The sequence below is a fragment of the Dermacentor andersoni genome, chromosome 5, assembly GCF_023375885.2.
Source record: "Dermacentor andersoni chromosome 5, qqDerAnde1_hic_scaffold, whole genome shotgun sequence".
NCBI lineage: Eukaryota > Metazoa > Arthropoda > Arachnida > Ixodida > Ixodidae > Dermacentor > Dermacentor andersoni.
In genome coordinates, this window is record NC_092818.1 from 185,126,211 (window position 1) to 185,145,504 (window position 19,294).

General features: G+C 49.5%; 1 protein-coding gene across 4 annotated transcripts in view; it reads right to left on the minus strand.

Moving 5' to 3' along the window:
• LOC140218635 (uncharacterized) overlaps positions 1–19,294 on the minus strand; it is a 505,865-nt gene that overhangs the window by 434,201 nt on the left and 52,370 nt on the right. For 2 of the 4 annotated variants that reach the window (XR_011894853.1, XM_072288472.1), the window contains exon 2: positions 1,919–2,008. The exons of the other annotated variants lie outside the window; for them this stretch is intronic. Coding sequence is in view for 1 of the 2 variants with exons in the window: in XM_072288472.1 (XP_072144573.1) it covers positions 1,919–2,008 (90 nt within the window). In the remaining variant the exon portion in view is untranslated. The remainder of the gene's footprint in view (positions 1–1,918; positions 2,009–19,294) is intronic. 4 annotated transcript variants of the gene reach the window in all.

The following is a 19,294-nucleotide window of genomic DNA, read 5'->3' on the forward strand; positions in this document are numbered from 1 at the left end:
CTTTCGAGGCCCTGTAATAGGGGTTTTGTTCTTTCTGGAGCGCTCGAGGGAGCCTCGCCGCTCCTTAGGCGCTTGGTGCGCCTTGAGGACAGGTGTTGTGTCCATTGCCTCTTGTGAGGCGCCGGACACGTGCTCTTGCGAGCGAGAGGTTTTCAGGGGGAGTCCCTCCTTGGAGGGCAAGACCCCTGCGTCCACCAGCCCGGAGGTCGATGGGGCTCCCTGGGGGATTTGGCTGCGCCGGCCGTTGCCAGCGCTGGAAGGGGCCTCTGAGGTTGGGGCAGCCTCGGCTGCGCCCACCTTCGGGTTCGATGGCCCCGTCTGCTGGGTTGGCGGAGCAGCGCTAGCTGCAACCGCCGCGGGGGCAGATGGCGTAGCTGCCGACTCACTGACTGTGGGCCGGACAGCCGCCGGAGGCCGTTGTGACGCTGCCCCCTGACGCGTCACATCGGCAAAGCTTTTCTTGGGCAGGTATGAAACCCGCTTGCGTGCCTCTTTGAAGGTGATATTTTCCGTGACTTTAATTGTAACAATTTCCTTTTCTTTCTTCCAGGATGGGTACGACCGCGAGTACGCGGCGTGCTCCCCATCACAGTTTACACAGCGGAGAGCGTTCTCACAAGTTTCAGTGGTATGTTCTTTGGCACTGCATATAGCACAAGTTTGGCGGCCTCGGCAGCTCTGCGAGCTGTGGCCGAAGCGCTGGCATTTGAAACATCGGAGTGGATTAGGCACGTAAGGCCTGACACGGAGCTTTATGTACCCGGCCTCGATTGATTCGGGCAGGACACTTGAATTGAAGGTGAGAATTAGGTGTTTGGTTGGAATTTCTTTATCATCGCACCCCATCTTTATTCTTTTCACATTAACAACATTTTGCTCATTGAAGCCCTCTAGGAGCTCTGCCTCTGTCAGCTGAAGCAGGTCATCATCTGAGACAACGCCGCGTGTAGTGTTCATAGTGCGGTGTGGAGTCACTGTCACTTGAAAGTCACCAAAAGACACTAGATTAGGTAGCTTTTCGTATTGTTTCAGGTCACGGAGCTCCAAAAGGAGATCTCCACTTGCCATCCTTGATGCCTTGTAACCTGGACCAAGAGCCTCAGTTAAAGACTTAGAAACTAGAAAAGGGGAGATTGTGCGTACTTGTTTATCTGGCTTTTCTGAATGAATGACGTGAAATCGTGGGAAGTTGGGTCTTTGTCGTCCAAAAAACTGAAATACATCTTCGGTGCGCCCTCTTTTCTGAGGGCGTTCAGGAAGCGGAGGGAAAGAGGTTGCCATAAAGGGATTGAATTTTCGGCAATAACGCCAACCACCCACCGTGGAGCCCTACAAGGGGACGCTACAGGGACTGTAAAAAGCAGGTCCTGTAAGCGCCAGCTGTACGTTATCACTATAACCAAATATGAGATAACCTAGCTTGGCTATTCACCCAAGGTTAACCCTTGCTGCCTGGAAAAATTGGAAGTGAGCGGAAGCTAGGAGAAGACAGGAAAGATGGAAAGTGAGGGAAAGACGAAGGTTGGAGGGAGAGCGAGAGACAGGAAAAAGCAACTACCGATTTCCCCCGGGTGGGTCAGTCCGGGGGTGCCGTCTACGTGAAGCAGAGGCCAAAGAGGTGTATTGCCTCTGCCGGGGGGCCTTAAAGGTCCGAACACCTGGCGTCGGCTCAACCCCCAGGATCCCCTTTTCCCCGGACACGGCTAAGCCGCGCACGGCTACGCGCGGGAGGGTCCAACCCTCGTGTGCTCGGGTACGTGGTGTCGCAACGCACCAAACGCCTGCTGACGCAGATGCCCCTGCGGGGGCTTTCGAACGGAAGCTAAACAACAGCAAGAAAAAAGACCGCGTGCACGTGTATGCACACAAAGCAAACAAAAGACCTCACGAGAAATCAGTAAGAATGGCCAGTACTTACTGCGCAGCATAATCAATGTAGCAATTGTAATAATGATTAGCAGCAGGACAAGGACGAAGCAAGACGACATACACGGCGCTGAACTGGCAACTGCAAGTTCATTGAAAAAATAAACATATAGTGATGCTGAAGGTACGAGCCACCGCGAGAACGACGACGAAGTGGGTCGGTGCCCTTTTGCCGCGAGCGAGTGTCGGCCTGGCGATCTGGCTCCAGTGTAAATAACCTGTATATAGCTTCTTTATTCTGTGTCTGTCCACACGTAACATTCTGGTGGAGGTCGGCGATCCCCGTCCTCACCACGGAACTCCGGAGTGGTCGGTACATCGAGCTTGTCACCATGCCTCCCGGTGACGAGACCGCCTCTGCAACGGCTTCGGCTTGTCCGACTGCTCCAATTATCACGGTTGCTCAACATCGCGACCCTGGTGTGTTCTCTGGCCTGGAGGGAGAGGACGTTGACGATTGGATCAAGCTCTACGAACACGCCAGTGCTAATAACAGGTGGGACCCAACGATCATGCTCGCCAATGTCATCTTTTATCTCGGGGGCACCCCACGCGTGTGGCACCAAACGCATGACGACGAGATAAACAGCTGGGACAGTTTCAAAGAAAAGCTCAGGGAACTGTTCGGCGACCCCATTGGGCGCAAGACTGCCGCGAGAAAGGCTCTTGCGTCTCGTGTTCAGACATCTACAGAGCCTTACGTTTCATACATCCTCGACGTCTTGGCTCTCTGCCGCAAAACTGACGATACTATGTCTGAGGCAGATAAAGTGTCGCATGTGCTCAAAGGCATCGCCGACGATGCTTTCAATTTGCTTGTTTTCGGCCACGTCTCGACTATCGACGCCATCATCAAAGAATGCCGTCGCCTTGAACAAGCTAAGAGCCACCGTATCACACATCACATCACGCGGCTCCCCAACACTGCCGCTACGTCGACATGTGAGGGTCGACCGCGTCAAACCACCCCCTGTGATGATGTCACTCGTATTGTTCGCCGCGAGCTCGAGGCCGCCTGTTTGCCAGCTTTCTCCGCGCCGCCGCCCGATCCACCAGCAACCACGATTGCGCTGATTCAGGCAGTCGTCAGAAAGGAATTTGAGAACATGGGTCTCAACTCCGTGTGTCCATCGTCTACACCAACGGTTCCCCAGTTCTCTAGCAGCACTCCTCGTCCCCGGCAGCCTTTCTCTCCCACGCCGCGCCGCAACCCGTCCGAATGGCGTACCCCTGATGACAGGCCGATCTGCTTTCACTGCTGTCGCATCGGCCACGTCGCTCGTCACTGCCGCAACCGATGGCCACCACCTCCTCAGACATACACCGCCGCTCATTCCCGCCCCTTTGGACCTTCTGTTCCCTATGCCACCCGCCATGACCCCATTGCTGCTGATGCTCCTGCCCCGAACCTTCGCTACAGCCGCTCGCCCTCACCTCGACGCCATCAGTCTCGTTCGCCCCAACCCCGTCGCTTCTCTCCGTCGCCTATCGCCTCCCGGATCCAGCAGGAAAACTAGGCACTGCAGCTTCTGGAGGTGAAGCTGCCTTGTCCACTCTGCCCTCAAATCCTCTGCTGACGTTGCACACGAACCAAAACCTTCTTGACGTTGACGTTGATGGCTATCCTGCCACGGCACTCATCGATACAGGTGCACATCTTTCTATTATGAGTGCTGCCTTCCGACGACGACTGAACAAGCTCCTCACCCCAGCGTCGGCACGCGTCGTCCGCGTTGCGGATGGCGGTACTGTGCCTATCATCGGCATGTGTACGGCACGTGTCAGCATCGCCGGCCGCCACACTCCTGTCCTCTTCACCGTGATTGCTCATTGCCCCCACGACCTCATTCTCGGCCTCGATTTTCTCTCCGCGCATTCTGCTCTTATTGACTGCTCTGCCAGTACCCTTCGCCTTGAGTTGCCGATTCTCACAGAACCTTCTGACTCACCCCAGTGCCGCCTACGCCCCACCGGCTTTATTCGCCTGCCGCCAAAATCAATAGCCTATATTGAACTCTTGTCTTTCCCACCAGTCCCTGATGGCGAGTACCTCGTCACTCCTCTGCCCGACATTCCGCTACAGTATGACGTTACCGTGCCTCACAGTATACTTACCATTACGGCGAACCGCACTTTCATGCCTATCTTTAACTTTGGATTGGCAAAGCAAATTCTACCGCAAGGTATTTGCCTTGCCAACGTTGATTGTCTCGGCGACCATCACGTGGCTACATTATCGACCGATGCTTCTTGCGAGCTTAGGGGGCCCATCATGCCAGCCTCGGCCGCCGACCCCAAGATACAGAAAATGATTGCGACGGACCTGTCTTCTGCGCAGGCTGAAGACCTTTACCAAGTGTTATCGTCCTACAGAGATATTTTCGACTTCAACTATCGCCCTTTAGGCCAGACGCTCGCGGTCAAGCATCGGATTCTTACTGGCGATGCTACTCCTATTCACCGACGACCATATCGAGTTTCTGCGTCTGAACGCCGAGTAATTCAAAGTGAAGTCAACAAAATGCTAGACAAAAACATCATTGAGCCGTCTTCCAGTCCCTGGGCGTCACCTGTAGTGTTGGTTAAGAAGAAGGATGGCACGTGGCGCTTCTGTGTAGACTACCACCATCTGAACAACATTACTAAGAAGGACGTCTACCCGCTCCCACGTATAGACGACGCCCTTGACTGCCTCCACGGTTCCAGCTATTTCTCTTCCATTGATCTTCGTTCTGGATACTGGCAGATTGCTGTTGACGACATGGACAGAGAAAAAACCGCGTTCATCACACCTGATGGCCTATACCAATTTAATGTAATGCCGTTTGGATTATGCAACTCCCCAGCCACCTTTGAGCGTATGATGGACTCCTTGCTCCGTGGTTTCAAATGGTCCACCTGTCTATGCTACCTCGACGACGTCATCGTCTTCTCGCCCACGTTCGACACTCACCTTAAGCGTCTAACTGCTATACTTGACGTATTTCGAAAGGCGAACCTGCAACTTAACTCGCCCAAATGTCGTTTCGGCCGCCGCCAAATTACTGTTCTGGGCCACCTCGTTGACGCTTCCGGAGTACAGCCTGATCCCGACAAAACTCGCGCTGTCCGAGACTTTCCGGTTCCGAAGACAGCCGCAGACGTTCGAAGTTTTGTCGGGCTATGCTCGTACTTTCGTCGTTTTATTCAAGATTTTGCGGCAATTGCTAGACCCCTGACTAATCTATTGAAGAAAGGCGTACAATTCTTGTGGGGCCCTGAAGAAGCCGCCGCCTTCTCTCGTCTCGTCACTCTTCTCTCCTCACCACCCATTCTCGCCCACTTCGACCCTGATGCCCCTACAGAATTGCGTACAGATGCCAGCGGTCATGGCGTAGGTGCCGTCTTAGCCCAGCGTCAGTGTGGCCAGGATCGTGTTATTGCTTATGCAAGCCGCCTCCTCACACCATCGGAGCGCAACTATTCTATTACGGAACGAGAATGCCTTGCTGTAGTCTGGGCGGTTGCGAAGTTCCGTCCCTACCTTTACGGTCGCCCTTTTTCCGTAGTCACTGACCATCATGCTCTCTGCTGGCTCTCATCGCTAAAGGATCCTACAGGCCGGCTTGGTCGATGGGCTTTGAGGATACAAGAATTTTTATATTCCGTGTTCTACAAGTCTGGCCGCTTGCACCAAGACGCTGACAGCTTGTCGCGTTACCCTGTTGACGACCCTGACTCCTCCAATATTACCAGTGCTGCTTGTGTATTCTCTGTGTCGCAGCTGCTTCATTTCGCCGACGAGCAACGTCGTGACGCCTACATCAGAGCACTCATCGACCATTTTGAACACTCTCCGGCCGACGCCACTTTACGCCTCTTCGTCCTCCGCGACGGTACTCTGTACCGTCGTAACCTTCATCCGGACGGCTCTGAGTTCCTACTTGTCATACCTAAGCACCTCCGCTCAACCGTTCTACAAGAACTTCACGACGCACCAACAGCAGGACACCTCGGCGTATCTCGAACCTATGACCGTGTACGTCGCCGTTTTTTCTGGCCGGGCCTTGCCCGTTCCGTACGACGTTACGTCGCCGCTTGTGACCTTTGCCAACGACGCAAGAAGCCTTCCCAGCTCCCCGCCGGTTACCTGCAGCCGCTCGACATCCCCGCCGAGCCCTTCCATCGTGTCGGCTTAGACCTTCTCGGCCCATTTCCGGAATCTACATCAGGAAACAAGTGGGTTGCAGCCGCGGTGGACTACGCGACCCGCTATGCCGTAACCCGCGCTCTTCCGACCAGTTGCGCAACTGATGTTGCGGACTTCCTCCTGCATGATATCATTTTGATTCATGGTGCCCCGCGTCAATTGCTAACAGACCGTGGCCGTACGTTCTTAGACAAAGTCATTGACGACATCATGCGTGCCTGCTCAATACAGCACAAATTTACCACCTCCTACCACCCTCAAACGAACGGCCTCACTGAGCGTTTGAACCGCACCCTTACAGACATGCTATCCAAATACGTTTCAGACGACCACCGTGACTGGGACCAGGCGCTACCTTACATTACATTTGCGTATAACTCTTCCCGTCTCGAAACTGCTGGCTTTTCGCCTTTTTACCTCTTGTATGGCCGTGAACCGACGCTACCACTGGACACTGTGCTTCCGTCCACCACAGCTTCAACTAGCGCTTATGCCCCTGACGCTATCGCCCATGCTGACCATGCTCGCCAACTTGCGCGCACTCGTCTACAAGTCTCTCAAGGCAAACAGAAGCAACGCTACGACCTCCGTCACCGTGATGTCCATTTTGTGCCCGGCGCCTTCGTGTTGCTTTGGTCACCATCACGTAAAGTTGGGCTTTGTGAAAAGCTGCTTTCCTGCTACACAGGCCCATATCGCGTGCTTCGCCAAGTAACCGATGTCACCTACGAAATCGCTCTAGCCACGCCCACTACGTCCTTCACTGTGACAGCCAGTGACATTGTCCACGTCGCCCGACTCAAACCCTACAACTCTCCACGCGCCTTGGATATTTAACAGCACCGTGACGGCGCTTCTGCCGCCGGGGAGTAGTATTACGATATCATCGAGTGATGCTGAAGGTACGAGCCGCCGCGAGAACGACGACGAAGTGGGTCGGTGCCCTTTTGCCGCGAGCGAGTGTCGGCCTGGCGATCTGGCTCCAGTGTAAATAACCTGTATATAGCTTCTTTATTCTGTGTCTGTCCACACGTAACAATATATAGGCACATGTACACTGCGCGAATCACATGGTTTGCAACCAAAATGTCATGAGCAAGAAGTGGTATAAAGCAATCTCCCTCCCCCAATATTCTATATTGACTAGTGGAAATTATTTACGCAAGGGTAACACGTGAAGAGGGTATAGCTCAGGTTAGTACAAAAAGACACAGGCGTGCGCTCAAGCCAAACCTAGCAGGGAAGCTTCAGACTCGAGTAACGATAAAGACGGCTGACTAGCACATGCGGATGCTCTCTTTTTGATATGAAAGGCCTCCACTTGTAAAAAACACCAAAAGCCAACCAGTTTGAAAAACCCAGGGAAGAATATGCGCGGAAGAATATCGCTGATTCCATGCTTCCATAACATTTCACACAGGTCAAAAATCAGCGCCCAAGTACTCCGCATAGCAAAGCTGAAACTGGGGTAATCACTGGGGTAATCCCGACTATTCATTAAACGATGGCTTGTAGGCTGCCGGATCCACGGTACGCAGTTGCTGCTTGCTCTCGGCTTCACGAGCCTGTCCTTGTTCCCGGGCTGCTGCACAGGCACGGCGTAGACGATCTTGTTTCCGGTTCTGCTCGCGGAGTAGGCATGACGCGTGGCGTGCCCATCAGAGAGACTGCTGCCCGCGTGCTCGGCTGCGACGGGGAGCAACGACGTACTACTGGCGCTGCCAATCACTAGCCTCTCTTCCTCTCTTTTCTTTTTCGCGCATGCGCATGGGATTGCATGGAGAGGTTTCCGGCGTACAGGCGACAGACGGACGGACGAATCGGCTAGCCACATCAACATCGCTGTAAAAATGGGCGTCAAAGTTTGAAGTGAGCCTAGTGTTTTCGGCGAAGAAAAAGCTCAGCAGCATTTGTTCAGCACTTTACAAACGTGCCCTTTCTAAGATTAGTTCAGTCCGTGATGTGTGCAGTATAAGAAACAGCTTGATGTGTGTGATCTGCCAAGGTAACGTCATGTACAAAATTTTTTTTCTTGCGGTCTGATCTACAGGGTAATCATTTTTAACCGTTATGGAATATTAAAGAATTGCCTGTGGCAGGTAGGATAATTCTTGTCCTGGAGCTGGCTTATTCGAAGAGCGGGCATCCCTATCACGAGAAATCGAAGCACATATTCGACTAATTAAGCACAACTCATTCATTTGCTTAAAATCAATTACTTTACGGCACATATTGCGATTTACGAATAGTAGCCGGTGAGCTTGAAAGTCGTATACACTTGAAACTAAGTTCCAGGCTGACACTAGTTTCGAGATATTCGCAAAATGTGGAATTAAATACACGGAAGTTCCAGTTAGTTTTAGGCTTCAATGCATTATGTGCGTTTTGTTAAATAAAGTGAGTGGAACAATAAGACATCTTTACGGCTATAGTTTCATGGCGGATATTTTCCTGCTCACTGTGGCATCGTCGGCAACAACCTAGCTGACAAGGATGCCCGGTGTGCCCACGAAGATACCAAGACGCGTCCAACACCTTTGGTGAGGTCGGACGCTGCCAGAGAACTTCGCCTACTTGCACGCAAGAAGTCACAAGATCTCTGGATTTCAACTGCCTTCAATTGCAGATTACTTAAACTGGACCCCTTAATTGCGACGGCTACAACTGCCATCTAGCCTTTCCCGCGGCGAAACAACCTTGTTGTGTCGCTTGTGGCTGGGAGTGGCGTTCACCAACGCATACTCCTACCGTATGGGAATGGCCGAGAGCCCGATGCGCGACTCCTGTGGGTGCGAGGAGACCATCGAGCACCTATTGTGTACCTGCCCTCGCTACGACGTCCAACGCCTCTTTCTGCGGGCAACTTTACGCCGACTGGACTCGAGACCGTTCACCGAGTCAAAGATACTCGGACCGTGGCCACACCCGTCACTGGCTCGAAAAGCGATTCGTGCACTAGTGCAGTACTTGAAGCGCACCGGCTTAAGAGACCGTTTATAGTGTCCTTGTGTATGGTGTCCCTCCCACACGAACTCAGTGCTTACTCTCTTCCTTTCTTCCTCTTTCTATTCCCCTTTCCCCCACCCCAGTGTAGGGTAGCAAACCGGATGCTGTTCTGGTTGACCTCCCTGCCTTTCCTATCCTTGTTTTCTCTCTCTCTCTCTCTCTCTCTCTCCAAACTTGCGTTATTCTGTATATTCCTTCCAAGTGGATACGCCTTGCAAACTCACAGGCAGCAATTCGTAAATTGTAATATGTGCCGTCAAGTAATTAATTCAAAAGATAATTAGTGGATGTTTTTAATTCGTTGAATACCTATTCCGAGTTCTCGTGGAAGAAGTGTCTCCTTCTCTGAATAATCCCGCACAAGGACTCAGATTATGTTATCTGCAACAGGCCATCTTTAAAATTTCCATAAAACTTAAAAATTATCACCCGATATATCCGACAAACAGGACATTGCCTAAACGTTAGATTATGACAGCATAATAGCTCTCTGAAGCTCTTTGCATGCTCGGATTTGTCAGTTCGTTGCCGTTATTGCCAGTGCAAACCACTTTTTGAAGACCAATATTTCATTTAAACAGCAAGATAAATTGAAAACGGAAATTATGGAAGCCTATCATATATAAAAAAGGTTCCCCATCTGTTAGTCAGCCGCCTCTATTGTAACCCGTGTGTGAGGTTTCTCTGATATATTTGAGTTAAACGCACTGGGGGCGTGTCTTTCTGTGCTAATCGTATAGCTGTACGCGCCTCACGTGTGATGGTTGTGTAAATGATTTGAACTAGCCTGTATAAGATACTGAAGGAGGGGAATGCTTTTATGGCACTGCTTGGTGATTACGTCTTCGTTACAAATAAAGTAATGAGCGCTGTGTACACATGTGTTTATATTTTATTTTTTTCGATAAACTTCCAGTTGCAGTTCAACGCCGTATTTGTCGTCTCGCTTCGTCGTTGTCCTTTGCGCTACCGCTAATCATAAAGCTTAACGAACTTGTCCTACTCACCGCTCTACTAATTATAATACACCTTAAGCATCATAATAAAACGACAACAAAACGGGAAACGATCGTATACACGGGGGTGTATAAGGTACAAGCGAAATGTATCGAAGTCCTGCGGTCGCTCTGACCTGCAATGGCTGCCAAACTCAATTAGCCGTGGCTGAAATTAATCGATACCAGGCAGCAACAGCGAGAATCTGTTCGCTATGAAGCTTCATCATTAAAAGCGTGGGGTGCTTAGTATTCATAGGACCTTGGTAGTCTCGTTTTTCCTTTTTTTCATACTACCAAATTCAAAACCTATTGCAATGAGTAGTTCTTCCTATGTTTTCTATTTTGTTTAACTTCTCTCTTTTTCTTAATAAGCGAATATTCAGATGTACGTGCTCCTAGCGTGTTTGGTGTAATTACCTTCGCAGCGAATAGGGCCCCAGAGATACTCCCGTGTTGATGCTTCCTGCTAAAAGGAAGCTAAAGTGCTGTCGTGTTATTGGATCTCCGCCGTTTCCAAAAGCTGGTATAATTAGCGACGCGCATGGTGACGGGAGATAATGTGAGAGCACTACTTTTATATATCGTGTTTCGAGAGAGCAGAGCACGCCACCCATGTACGTGGAGCAATCATATATATTTAAAAAAATTGAAAATGTGACAGCAGTTGTTTGGAAGACAGGAGCAAAAGCAATTCCCAGAACTGTGGAGTCCTTCCGCAGCCTTTCTTTAGAGTGACTGTCGCTAGTCACCATACCGCCTTTGCATATTCTGCGCCAATATATTGAAAGCTTTAGCAAACTTCTTGACATAAAATCACTGCTGACCTGGGCCTTCTCTTGACACTGAACTGCCTAAAAAAAAAAGATGCTGTTACAACTGTCATAAGAGAGTTATACTGTCATATGCGAAATTCGCATATAGCAGGAGATTCGGGCTCGCAACTACATCTGTCTATTTCCGTAGCCCTTTAGCCTCTCTTGCCAGGCACTCTCAGAAGCGTCCAGGTGACAAGTGACAGCATCTAAGAATTATTCAGAGAGGCTATGGCTTCCTCCGCGATCTTAATGTTTTACTGATAGAAGAGATCGCCCAAGAAGAACATACATTTTTTCCACCTACAATTTCATCGGAGAAGACAGACGTCAGAGCTGTCCTGCCGTCACAGTCGTCACCTTCATGTAGTTGTGAGCTGTATCAACTATTGCCACCATTGTCATGATGCCGTCGTCGTTGCTCACAGTCTTGTGGTGGTGGTGGTTGTTGTAGCTTTCATCGCGCCTGCTACCACTGTTTTGGTTACACTTAAATCATTCCTCTGCGCGGAGCTCCACAACAAACATGACAGGCTTTACAAAACGAAATGCAGTTTCGCCCGTAATGCGAAGGAGTGAGCTGAAAGCTGGAACAATATTGTGCACAGTAAGTCTTGCAATGTTTCGTGCAGTATCAGAGTAAAAATTCGCAGACGCGCGCGAGAAATCTCTTTGCTAGAAAAAGAAGAAAACTTCATTCGCTATTGCCTCTGGTCCAGTTCGTCCACGCTTGTGTAGGTGGTGAAGAAGAGAGACAAGACTCTTCCTTCCACCTCTTTCTTATGCAGGCAGCTTTCGATCAGCCACACCGCGAGCAGAAGAAGGAACGAGCTCGTCTACGCCGTGTCAATGCTGCAGCCCAGGCACAACATCAACATTCTCGTGCAGCCGAGTGCAAGCAGCAACTGCGTACCAAGGATCCGGCAGCCTACCAAGCCGTCGTTTAATGAACCATCAGCATACACTAAACACTTGGAAATAGCGGAGGAAGTAGCGATCACGCTAGCCCTCACAGAACAGGAATGCGAAGTCGTACTAAGCGACTCGCAAACGGCAGTAAAGAATTACGCCACAGGTAAAATTTCCAAGGAAGCCGTATCCATTCTGGCCAAAGCGGGAAGATCCAAAGCGGCGAGCTCGAGGATCATATGGTTCCCCGCGCACGTCACCACGGAAGGCGACGCGCTCCCGAACCTAAACGAGACGGCGCACCAGACGGCGCGAGACATTACCCGCCGCGCCAAACAGGGCAACTCCTCTCACACGATAGCGAACACTCCTCGCGCAGAACAGGACAAGCTCACCAGATACAACTAAATAACCAGTTCATATCTAAACGCCAGAAGAATATACCTACCGCCGAGTCCCAAATTGAACAGGAGGCAGGCCGTCGCCTGTAGACAACTCCAGACGAACACCTTCCCCAATCCTTTCCGTCTGAAACGTATCTTCCCAGATAAGCATCTTGATGACACATGCAAATTGTGCCAGGAAGGACCAGCAACACTCAAACTCATGCTGTGGGAGTGCAATATAGTTATAGGAAGGATGGCAGTTGCTCCGGAGACCCTGTCGTCGAAGTGGGCCGCCGCTCTGCGCAGCTCAGACCTCGGAATCTATACGTGGGCAGTCCAGCAAGCCCGTGAGGCGGCGTTGAGGCTGGGCCTTGACGTTCCCTTGTGGGAGACCTGAGCCCGGGTCGAGTTAAATCTTGCCGGGCGTACAAGGAAGTTGTGTCCGTCCGTCCGTCCGTCCATCCATCCATCCATCCATCCATCCATCCATCCATCCGTCCATCCATCCATCCATCCGTCCATCCATCCGTCCATCCATCCATCCATCCATCCATCCATCCATCCATCCATCCGTCCGTCCATCCATCCATCCATCCGTCCGTCCGTCCGTCCGTCCGTCCGTCCGTCCGTCCGTCCGTCCGTCCGTCCGTCCGTCCGTCCGTCCGTCCGTCCGTCCGTCCGTCCGTCCGTCCGTCCGTCCGTCCGTCCATCCATCCATCCATCCATCCATCCATCCATCCATCCATCCATCCATCCATCCATCCATCCATCCATCCATCCATCCATCCATCCATCCATCCATCCATCCATCCATCCATCCATCCATCCATCCATCCATCCATCCATCCATCCATCCATCCATCGGGATTGACTAAGTGATAAACACCGGGGCCGCACGTTTCAGCTTCGCTGGTTAACGATCTGTACGGAGTGTGTGGGCAGTGATATTTTTTTTTTGTTTCAAATCGAAATGTTTCCTAAGGAGATCACAGCGCCTATGCTGCTGCGACCTGAATACCTTCTGCTGTACTAAGAAAATAATGTGCAGAAAAAAATTGACGATGAATGTCGAAGCAAGAAAATAGCTAAACGCTTCTAGAAAGGTATTCACTTTATTAATGTAAAGATGAGCTTGAAGGTGCATATAAATTGCAGTGAGAATGTTTAGACAGCGTTTTTGCATTCTTACGCAAACTCATGGAGTACAGAACCATTAATCAACACATCTGTAGTGGTTGTTGCTGTACATATACGGAAATAAGTTATATCTGTTGTCTCCTGTAACATGAGCGCCCGCTTGAAAGGCGCCGGCAATTCTACACCTCCCCCCCCCTCGGCTTACTGCCGTCATTCTAGGAGAGGGCGGCGGAAGAAGAGGAGGGTTATCCTACCCAAGCGCTCCACCACGGCATCGTAACCTTCAGACGCCCCGCAGCTGTTCTGCGACAGCACATGCACATTAAAGAGTTATAACCGTTGGCATTCGACGGCGGACGCTCTGCATAGCTCGGGCACATGCATGTGGCAACGTGGCCTCTTCCATCGGTGCCTTTGTGTCGGCAGTGAAAGTCGGACCATCACCTCCCACAACGATCACAGACAACCGCCAAAAAGGTCGCAAGAGCCACAGATAACTCGCTCTGAAAATTATGCAAATCCCATGCACTGGGGAAATCGGTCTAAACAAAGCTGTGGTGGCTCGGCAAGACGAAAGGTGCATCACGAAACATGCCAGGCACTTCGACGAAGAACGCACCCCGAAACCGTCAGCCCCGGCGGTAGAAAAACCCCACACCCGGCGCCAACACCGCCCACAGCACTTAAATTGACCTACATATGCCGCAAGGCTCTTGCATGACATAACGTGCTTCTCAAAGAGCTGAGTTATGCACTTTGAGGCTACCTAATCCTTTAACCATGGAAACGGGAGAATATCCAGAGGAAGCAGTTCCCTTTTTAAAGGGATGATGTGTTGAACGCGTACATTTGCTGCAGTGTGGATGCCTAGGTTGTATTGGTTGTGTCATGCGTAATTCCATAGAGAACAGAGCCAGCCACTGCAATATTTGTGTGTATTACAAATAGTTATACGTAAGTCGAATCGTTGTATATGTGGTTTCTCACGTTGAGCTATTTGATAAGGCAGCAGCAGCCACGGTCATCTAATTCAGGGACGCTTCCCTAAGAAAGTTCCGCTTTAATAATGTTACAGTCGTATGCAGACAGAATACTATCTACGCAGCGTCTAGCGGCGCTTCTAGAATTCGCTTAGTTCGAGACCAGATCAGCGCCGAAATTTTAATAAGCACCATCACAGCATCGTCGCATATTTTGCCGCAGACTAAAACTGAGCAGGAACACCGAAAGCCAGAAGTGCCGCCATAAAAGGCAGTAAACTTACCAGTTTATAAAAACTCTCTAAGAACTTGCTTGTTTGTTTAAATAGAAGCGAAAATGTTGCTCAAACGAGAAAGGAAGTGTAGCAGTTCCGTATGAGTGATCGTCAAAAGTACATAGCATAAGTTTGAAAGAGGTAGTCTGCAAATTTGTGAATTAATTTCCGAACAATTCATCTCAGCGTCCAGTTTCAGGAATAAAAAGGACGATCAATTGTGGACACAGCAGAGATGAATATTGATGCGGTAACGTAGCTCGTGTTTTCTTTTTTTTCTTTGGCGGCATTATTGGATACTGAAAGTGCTGTTCGAATGCAGAGTTATAAACCAGTGTCGATAATAGTGTCGGCGATTACCTGAGTAGATTGACGTGTGATTCGGAATCTCTGAGAGAAGGACACACATTTACGGCTGCCTTACGGCCGCGTTTCACGCCCCACATTTTATCGTATTTCAGTGGGTCTGATATGCTGCACGTTTTCTTGTAGAACCCCAATTTGCAATAAAGTTGCCAAACTGTTGAGAGATGGAAAAGTTAGAGAACATTAATTAGGCAGAAGTAATGGCTGATAATAAAACAAAACAGATATCACCTGGCACCAGAACTTATGTTTTATTCGAAGAAATAATGAGGCGCTTCAATATAGGAAGTCGGCGAGTATCAAACACAATAGACTCGTTGCGAGACAAACGAAACTCAATCATGTTTAAAAGAATTTTTTTAGCGTTGGCACGCAACTTTTTCTCGGTCCAATGAACATTACTTATGCGTCTAATCATCTGCCATGTTGAACCCCAACAGGCAGTGATGTACTCTCGTACACGCACATATACCTAGTGAGACAAACGAAAGAAACAGCTCTCTATTGCCCTACTGACAATGGTGGCCATCGCAAATTGTAGTTGTCACTTGCTGCCACAAAGGCGGCAGCCAGTCGATGACAAGACGATGACAGTATAGATGGCTGCGCACCCAAGTGATGCTTGCGTTATATCTGTTACATCCGAAGTGTTACATCGGAACTGTTATATCGTGCGCACATTGTGACGTAAAACGGCATTTCTCACAATATTGTAATTGCTCTTGCTTGAGGTCCTCACTCAACAAATATTAAGCGTGAAGTGCTGTTAACAAAGATCAGAGAATATACTTAAGCAAGTGTGCAAAAGCTAAAGAAACCACGCATGCGCCCTTTTTCTTTCCCGAAGGACACCCCCTGTTCCTTCAGCATCCACAGCTGCAGCAGGATCCTTGTTCGCTCCTCGGCGGCGCAAATTGGCTCGCCATGTCCTGAGGAACTATTTGTTTCTACGATCCCTTCTCTGCAAAGTGTTTTCTTTCCACACTCCGCCCAGCTACATCGAAGCTCATCTACTTCCCCCCCCCCCCCCCGCTTTCCCGCTCTTCTTCTTTGCTTTATCAATGGGTGTTGTTTTCAGGCAAGCGATATTGCTTTCTTTTGTTTTGCTCTTATTTCGACGAAGTAGTGCTGTGTCTATTACGGTTCGCCTAGGGCTATCCAATCATCACGATATCTTGTGGCAAGAGATAGAAACTAACACCAACGTTAAGCGAAGGTGCTTTCGTTGCTCTTTCGCTCCTCGACCATTGTTGTGTTAACTTTCCGATCAATGAGCCATTTTCACCGGAAGACGAAGGTTGTGAGCGGAGGTTGCTGTGGAGGATAGGGGGATAGTTTGGAAGCAAGTTCAAAAAGCGGCCACGCGAGAGCACTTCTTGTAATGCGGCTCAGGGGATGCATTCTGTTGGTGCTGTGTTTACGGAAGGATACAAAATAGAAATATCTATCGGGCTGCTGGCGATCTCTGCTCGTAACGGCTCGGACATCCTCACTATTGCTACCGAACAACCCCGCCCACTGTAGGAAATGCCGCAAGAGCGTTGTTTTTATTTGTGCATTAGTGTTAGACTGAGCTGCGCTTTCCGGCAGCCTCGCCTGCTGCAGCACGCGAAGTCAGCGTCACAGTAGTTCCTGCGACTAGCCCTGGGATCTAGCCTGGGAGTCTTAGCCAGCGCCCCTCAGAGCCAATGTGGGGGGATGTGGAGCATCCTTCTTTTGTGTCTTCAGTCCCCACTGGCGACAAGTTGCTTTTCGTACATTTTTATGTCATTTTTTTATTATTTTCTACATTTCAATTTCAACCAACACACAAATAAGAAGACAGGAAAATGCCGCAGGTCTACAACAAAGTTGGAAATACCAAGGTGCCTACTGAGACTCGAGCTCTCACGTACATAAAGAAACCATAAACCTGTGAGTAAACACAATTCCTTTTGGTGGAAAGAAAGAATTTCAATGTTTCAGGCGTGGCTAACACCAATCGTCGGTAAAATCCTTGGGAACGATATCTTAGGTTTATGGATCCTCTAGGCCATGGGTTTTTGGTGGCACAGCGCAAGCCGGATGAAAGTTCGGACCTACTGAAGAATGGTAAAATATAAATGATATGAACACAGCGCTCGGCGGAAAGCTTGTAGAAGAAAGAACACGACAAAAAAAGATAGGTCCAGACAAACAAAATTATATGATACCACTGGTACGTATGACATCTCCAGACGCAAACTGCTTTACGTCACTTCGAGAAAGCAATACAGTTCTCGACGTAAGCACCGCACAACTCCATTCGTACCCTGCAGGCCGTTACGTCCCGGGATCCCTGCAGGTTTAGCATTCTAGCAGCCCACCGCAGCTTGCTTACGAAGTTTACCGCTCCATCTGAAGCGGCCATGTAGTTCATACTGCGGACTGGACTGCTCCTAATCAGTTTATATGGGCGCTCGGGCGCGGCCAGACCACGACACGAGAAGTGTGGTACGTCTCGAAAGAGTTCGTGTGGTTTCTTTCTGAAATGTTTGGATGAAACACATCAGCTTTGCACTACTCGTCGAGATTAATTTATCCTAAAGTGTATCATGTGACTGTCGATTTGCTATCCATGAGATGGAACCTCATTAAGCTAAATCTGAGAATAGGTGCAAGACGCTGCCCGTACTGCATTGTGCGTTTCAGGAGCAACAAAGGACAGCATTCATGAGAACTCTATGAAACCTGCCAGGAGTCTTTTAAATGAGTATACAGTAAGCGACGATAACCACACAGAATGCTTCTTCGATGTATTTTTGATTGTTGCTAAGTCTAGATTACGCAACTCCTGCGTTGCACATAAATCATATTGTTATTCGTAACCGTTTACTGTAGTTATGTGTAAGCGGTAATCGCAAAACGCTCGTTTTAGTCGAGATTATAGAGATGGTTGAAAGAAACTCGAAGACGTCAAGCAAAAATACGTCAGACACGCGCGTCACACGTGAGTTGATATAGTTTGCTTCCGTTTCAAGAAGCTGAGTAGACAAGAAAGCTTTAAAGGGTGCGCTTGAACACTAAGCAACATTCACAAATCTTGCAGGCAGCTAGGGTTGGCCAGTGAGCCAGATTGATCATTCAGGAGGGATATCAAGACAGAATTTAAAGTGTTCAAACGTGTTGCACAGTTCTATTTCTACCTGTAGCAGCTTTGGAGAAGCCGCGCCGTTTTCTGCTGCCTATGTGCGTCTATTATGACGTATGCGAAGGAACATCGATGAGACAGTTGAAGCTTTTATTCGAAAGAAAATTTGCAAAATACCTGCATTTCTGATCTCCAGTGAATATTACCCTAGTCGCAACGTCATTGAGATCTAGTAAGCCTAAAGCAACAACATTTTTAGCTGGACTACTCGATTCATCTTTGGTTTTTAAACTTGAAGTAACGCGAAACATTGGAGAGAGCAAAGAGCAGATACAAACATTGCGCTGATAACCCACTTAATTTAATCAGGAAAACCATTATATATCTAGAAACGGTAAACAAAAAGAAAAAAACAGTGCACTTCCACTCTGTGAAGAAGATTGACCAGCGAAGCCGCGTACGTTGGTCCCTTAATGGCGAACTACACCTCCGCTGCTGGAGTCCTCATGTGGCCTACCTAAAGAAGCGCCTGACGGATATCTCTAATGTGTTTAAGTTTCTTGGAGGAAATGTCTGGGGTACTTCAGTACATGCAATGATGCAACTGTACAGGACGCTCTTTCTTGGGTATTTGCGATACAGCCTGCCTGTGCTTACCAACACCTGCAGAAGTATTATCCGTACACTCGAAAGCGTCCAGGCTCAGGCACATAGAGTGTGTCTTGGATTACCGCGGTGTTCGTCAACGGCTGAAACCATTGCGATTGCACACAATTTCCCAGCCAAGACCCATATAGTCATGGAAGCGCTCAGAGCAAACATAAGACACCTTGCTCAAGCCCCTGCCCATCATCTAGCCTCACTGCCAGAGGATCGACCACGTGCTTCCTTTTGTGAAACAGTCCTGCCCTATCGTGCATACCTTCCATCAGGTTATACAGCTCCAGCGAAAGTTCCGTTCCCACCATGGTGCTTGGCTCAAACAAAGGTTCGACTTATAGTACCAGGAATACGAACAAAAGCCCAACTCTCGTCTCCAGCACTCAAGCAGCTTTCACTGCTCTTGCTGCACGAGACGTACAACGAGCATCATCATCTGTATACTGACGCTTCAACCACGGTGAATGGGTCAGCAGGATCGGTGATCTTTCCTGCAAAACCTTCCACCATAAAGATTCGACTCTCTCACCAAACTACATCC